This window comes from Leishmania donovani, chromosome 36, assembly GCF_000227135.1.
Source record: "Leishmania donovani BPK282A1 complete genome, chromosome 36".
In the NCBI taxonomy this organism is placed as follows: domain Eukaryota; phylum Euglenozoa; class Kinetoplastea; order Trypanosomatida; family Trypanosomatidae; genus Leishmania; species Leishmania donovani.
Window position 1 is genome coordinate 356,560 of NC_018263.1, and position 5,617 is coordinate 362,176.

Here is a 5,617-nt window from a genome sequence, read left to right on the forward strand (position 1 = left end):
CACTGTGGGAGCGGCTGTGATGCGATGACCGAGTCCGCGCATTAGCAGCAGCGCATGTGCCGACGGCCGCTTCTCACCATGTGGAGGGACCCCCTGACGGGCCGAGGTTGAGTGTAATTCGACTTGTGTTTCATGGAATGGTATGAACTGATTAAAATTTCTTTTGCTCGGCTGCTGCGTGCGCGCCAGTGAAGCCTCCCTTCCTCTTGCGCACATATCGGTCTCACCAAAGACGTAATGCGAACGCAGTTGGTGTGAGTGGTGATTTAGAGAACGTGCGAATAGCGAGAGGGGCACGAGCCACTGCCCCACTGGCCACTGAAGTCGCTTTTCAACCGCGGGAGAGGATGCGAAGAGCGCAGAAGAATGCAAGCTAGGAGCAGTTCGCGCGGCGCACTCGCATGATGTTGCGTATACCTTTTCTTTCGCATCTTCCCAGTAGACCTTTCTCCCGTGATCGCGCTCTTGCTCACGGTGCATCTGTGTGTGGGCGCAGACGTAGCGCCTCTTGTCGAACCCTCACCTTCGCCACCCCGTTCATAGTGCAGTCCGTTTCTTTTGTTGTTGTGTTCCCGTGAAGTATTCATGTCGAAGCGGCGTGCTTCTCCGTTTACTTTCCGGCACCGCTGCCTCTCCGTTTGCGCTTTTGTGACGGTGGGTAATTCGACCCCGCCCGCCCCCCTCCTTGTGCCTCTACGGGGTCACTCTTCTTCGAGGCTTGCGCGTTCAACACACGTGTGTGCTGCCGTCTCGTCCTCTGCGCGGTCGACGCGTTCCTGCGTTGGCGCATACGAATCTATACGGGTTTGTCTGTCGGGTACGCTGATGAGCGCAGCTGCAGTTCCGAATGACAACCGCAGTACGGCTCCGAGGGCAATGGCTGCAAGGAGACCGAGCACTGCTTTTTTTTTTTTCGCAAATGACATAGACCGCACGACTATCCCACCTCGCTAAAACGGAAAGCAAAGAGAGCAGGACCGTTCACAGGTGCAGGCCAACAACAACAAAAGACACACACACACACGCACACTGAAAAGACCGAACAAACTGCACGCGAGGGGGCAGCGACGCCCACCGACCCTCCCTCCGCATGCTGTAGCCCTCTTAGGGGAAGAGAGTGGACGGTGCAAACGGCGGAGAGATACAACTTCGTCAAAAATGAGAACGAGAAGATGGGAATGGCCGCGACGCTGATGGCGCATGCTTTGTGGATGACGTGGGTGGCTCCACTTCATTTCTTTTCTCATGTTGCTTTCCATTGTGATGTCGCGTTCACATGCGTGCATCTCGCTTCTTTCCCCCTCTCCCACCTTCCCATACCGATCTCTCGCTTTTCTCTCCACTTTTTCTACCTTTCCGGCTATCTTTATTGCCGTCCTCCCACCCTCGTCCGCTCACCTGGAGGGAGGGATCTACGAGCACACAACTTTGACGGACCGAAGGTACCCCATTGCACCTGTATTAACGCCAGAAGGTCTATTGCGAGCGCCTCTGAGACGCGCCGGAAGCGTGATCTCGCGTGCGCATGCACGGCGTTGCGGCGGTGATCGCAAGGCGGGAGCTAGTTCGGCACACATGTTTCCTATACCTCCCCTTGCCACCTTTATTCCTTTGCCGAACCTGCGGGGCTGCACGAAGACTGATTCGATTGCACGATTTGAGACGAAAGGAGGGGAGCCGCCTGCCCCCTTCCCCCTCCCACCGAAAAAAAAAAGGCTGTGCAAGCCTGAATATACTTTCTGGCGCAGCCGATGCGTCTTCGCCGCACTTCTGCGTGGCGGGCGCTTTGCCATATCCCTGATGCTTTGCGCACGCATCGTCGTGACTTGGTTTCGGTGACATGCTCATCGTCATCGCGGCCGCCGCCACGTGAGGTCACGAAGCTTTTTTCCAGCCCCATGGTGCGGGAGTGGTGGGTGAACGCTGCTCAAGAGGCGGTCATCTCCCGGAAAGCCATCAGTCGGGCAGAGCGCATTGTGTCGGAGGCCGACGATCCGCGCTCCGGTAAGAGGCACTTCTACGACAGTGATGCCCGACTCTGCCTCGTGTGCAACGCGCGTCTGGAGGGCAGCTACAGCACGCACAGCCACAGCGTCGACCACAAACCGCGCGTTGCACTTTTGAAGCGCACAATCGGTATGATTCTCACATTTCTTGAGCAGGCCGCCTCATCGCCGTCGCTGCCGCCGCCGCAGGAGTCGGACTCGTCTTACTCGCTGGCTGGCAGCAAACGCTTCTCAAGGTCAGTGTCAACTCACACAGGAACACCTGCCGCCCCAGCCCCTTCTTGCTTCCACGCCTTGTATGCCGAGTCACCGCTGTTTGCTGAGGACGGCGTGCCAAGCCGCGCGCTCCTCTATCACCGCCCGCTCACGCTACGCGAATTCGACCTGGTAGATGTGATCATGCGACGCTGGTGGAACACCTTGCATAATCCACCACCTAGGCGGGGTAGTCTTTCCTTTGACCGCCTCCTCTCGCTTTCCTCGGCTGAGCTGCAGATGCGGCGATGGCGTGTGCGCTACCTACTCCACTTTCTCAAGTCGCGTGGGGTTCTCCGCTCTTGCCTGACACTGAGGTCCGACCAAGTGAATGAGGCGCCGTCACCCAACGAGCGTATTCATCGTGGTGAGGCCTTTGAGCGGCTCGAGATGGTTGGTGACTTTTTCTTCAAGAGCCTCACCCCCGACCGAATGCACACCGTCTTCCCGGCCGATGAGGGTGGACTTACAGCTGAACTCCAGTACTTTGAGCGGGCCTTGGATTCGAATCACGGTCTGCTGGCCATCTATGACTACCTCGGTCTGGATGACATCGCCGGCTGCTTTTTAGCCAACAACAAGGCAAAGGCCGACGTTGTAGAGGCCGTCATTGGTGAACTGAAGGTTCTGCTGTGGTCGACCGAGGTGGTGTGGGGCATGGAGTACTACGCCGTACCTGGGGAGCGCGCCACGCATGTCTACCTGCGAGCGTTGGTGGCGCACACCATCGCCGAGCTGGGGCACACGGTGCTGATGTGGCAGCTGGAGAGTACGCTACGCAATTGCCGCGACTTCATTCTCAAGCACACCGTGGAGGAATACTTGGGCGCCGAGAAAGGGAACGAGCGTCGCGCAAGCGGAGGAGGGGACGAGTGCGACGTCCCCGCGGACCTTCCAAAGTACGCACCGCTGCCGCCGTTGCTCGCGTGGAATCGGCGCCGCCCGGGCGTGTCGGTGCGGAGGGGTGAGGTGCCGTTCGCAAGTAAACGGTCTCGAAGCAGCATACCGCCGTCTCCTCAAGACCCGCTTCGCAGACTCGCCCCGACTGCGAGCTGCATTCCGGAGGCTATTCGGGATCACTACGCCGTCGGTCGAAAAAAGTGGAGCTCATGTGCCTGTAAAGCAGCCATTCAAGCCCTCTGTGGCTCCCTCACACAAACTGCGCTACAACATGGCAATGGCCACACCGCTGACGCTCTATCGTCGAACTCAACGTCGGCATCGTTGCCCCTCTCTCCACAACCGCAGCCGTCCCCAACCGCGCCGGCGTCCGCGGGGGCCCCTCGCAGTGTGCTACGGACTCTGGTGACTGCGAATTGCGTGGTGATTCGTAATTCGGCCCCGCTCCTCGCTAGAAACACGTTGACTAGAAGGGTGGCCGAGTAGCACTGCTGCACCCCTTCGCTCTCGCTTTTCGGATATGGCGTCCCCTTTCGCCCTTGCGAGTAGTGCGCCTTGTATTTGCACTGCACAGGTTTGCGAGGGCGAAGAAACGAGGAGAAACGAAGCACCGAGCGGGGCAGCGCGGCACTGTGTTCGCGGAGCGGCGGAGGATGAGCGAGAGGCGGTGCAAACGGTATTCCTTTCTGCACGCATGCACGCACTATTTATGTGTGCCTCTCGATCTTTTGCAAGTTGCGTCGTCTCTCGTGGCCGTCGTGTGCCCGCTGCTCCTCGCGGTGTAAAGTGGACTGTGGCCCTTCCTACTCCCTTCCTCTGCCACGAATGCGAACACATAAAACGGTGTCTGCTTCCCAGTGCCCTCGCTGAAAGGTCTCTCTGTTCTTTCGAAGACAGGGGATGTATCAGTCTTTGCCGCCTTGTAGGGGCCCGCACCTGTCATCCTTCTCAGCATGCATCTGTGCACCTCTCTCTCTCAGGCCCACTCCGCGCCTCGCCATCGATGACTTGTCCCTCCATCTTTGTCGCTCCTCTCTCTCTCTGCTTTCTCTCACACCACCCTCAATCTCCTTGCCTCTCTGTCATGGCTGTGTAGCGCATCCCTGCTATCGAGGTCTCGCACCAGCGTTCTCTCTCTCTCGCCGTTCGCATTCTTTCTGTGCGCCTGCCCCAACACTCGAATCTTTTCACGCCGCCATCGCGTTTGGACCCCCCCCCTTCCCTCCCCTTCCATCTGCCTAGAAACGAACGACTCACGCATACACGCGCACACGCACGCGTACGCCAACGCTCAGGCTTTGGCTACCGTGATTTTCATACACTGGGCTTGCCCGCACGCCCACTCGCGTTCGCATCCTCTGCTCTTTACCGCGAAGATCGGCGTATATCTTTCCGTTGCTCTGTCTCCCTCCCGTTTTCTCGCATCATCTTTCCGTTGTGGTTTCGTCTGTTCCGTCGGTGCCGTTCACGCTGCTACCTCTTGCGGTTCATCAGTGTAAGCGAGGACGCTCACACGAATACAACAAACAAGAGCCGCCCTCGGGCCTGCGCCCTCTCCCCTCTCCATTTCTTTCCCTCTGCGGTTCAGGCCCGCGTTTTGCTCGACTTTGTCTCATCGGCCTCTCCCCACGTGTTTTCTTTTACGTTACGTTTCGCTATCGTTTATCGCTTTTCTTTCCCTTTTTCTTTTCCTGCTGCTGCTCATCTACGCAGCCACCCACCTCCTCACTCGCCATCTCTCCCACTTGTACTTTTCTTCGACTCGCTCTCTCTCTAACTCTGTCAGAGCACATTAGCAGGCAAACGCATGCGCCACAATGAAGATCCCTCTTCAGTCTACGCTTTTTGTTTGCCTGTTTGGCACGTTGTCCGCACTCGTCGCATCGGTGCTCATCTTGGGATCTGCTGACATGTCGAGTGTGCGGGCAAGCCAGCGAATGGCACGCATGTGCGGTAATCTTGGATCCTGCATCCGTATCCACTCTGGTCCGATCGATTCTATTCTCATCGGCGACATTGACTTTGACCGCGACACCGTGGGTGACGTTATCAAGCGCATCCCGCCCTGGTTCGGCAGTCAGACCCGCCCGCTTGCCCTCACTGTGCACAATGTGCCGTTAAAGGAGGAGTCGACACTGCGCGCGCAAGGGCTGATGGCCGCCTCTTACATTTGCCTTGCCTCGATGAAGGAGTTGCGCGTCGATACGGAGACGTGAATGCTGCGCTCTGCAGTGGCCGGGACGATAAGCACCGCAAGACGCTTGGTTGTGTGTCTGTCAAGTGAAACAAAAGGCGGTTGCATCCTATTTCTTTTTTTTTCCGTGTGTGTGCGTGCGTGGTGGCGCTCTTCTCTCTGCGTTTTCTTTCGGCTTCATGGTGGAGCTTTTTTTTCTTGGTCTACTGACGCTTTCATCGTTCTCTGCCCCCTGACGACGGGAGAGGGAGGAGGCGGGGCC

The 5,617-nt window shown here is 57.8% G+C and overlaps 1 protein-coding gene across 1 annotated transcript; it reads left to right on the forward strand.

Moving 5' to 3' along the window:
• Positions 1-1,898: 1,898 nt before the first annotated feature.
• On the forward strand, positions 1,899-3,647 carry LDBPK_360980 (RNA editing complex protein MP67; the record flags this gene model as incomplete). The annotated part of the gene is made up of 1 exon (XM_003865167.1): positions 1,899-3,647. One exon carries the CDS (start codon positions 1,899-1,901, stop codon positions 3,645-3,647), a length of 1,749 nt encoding a protein of 582 aa, XP_003865215.1.
• Between the last annotated feature and the right edge of the window lie 1,970 nt (positions 3,648-5,617).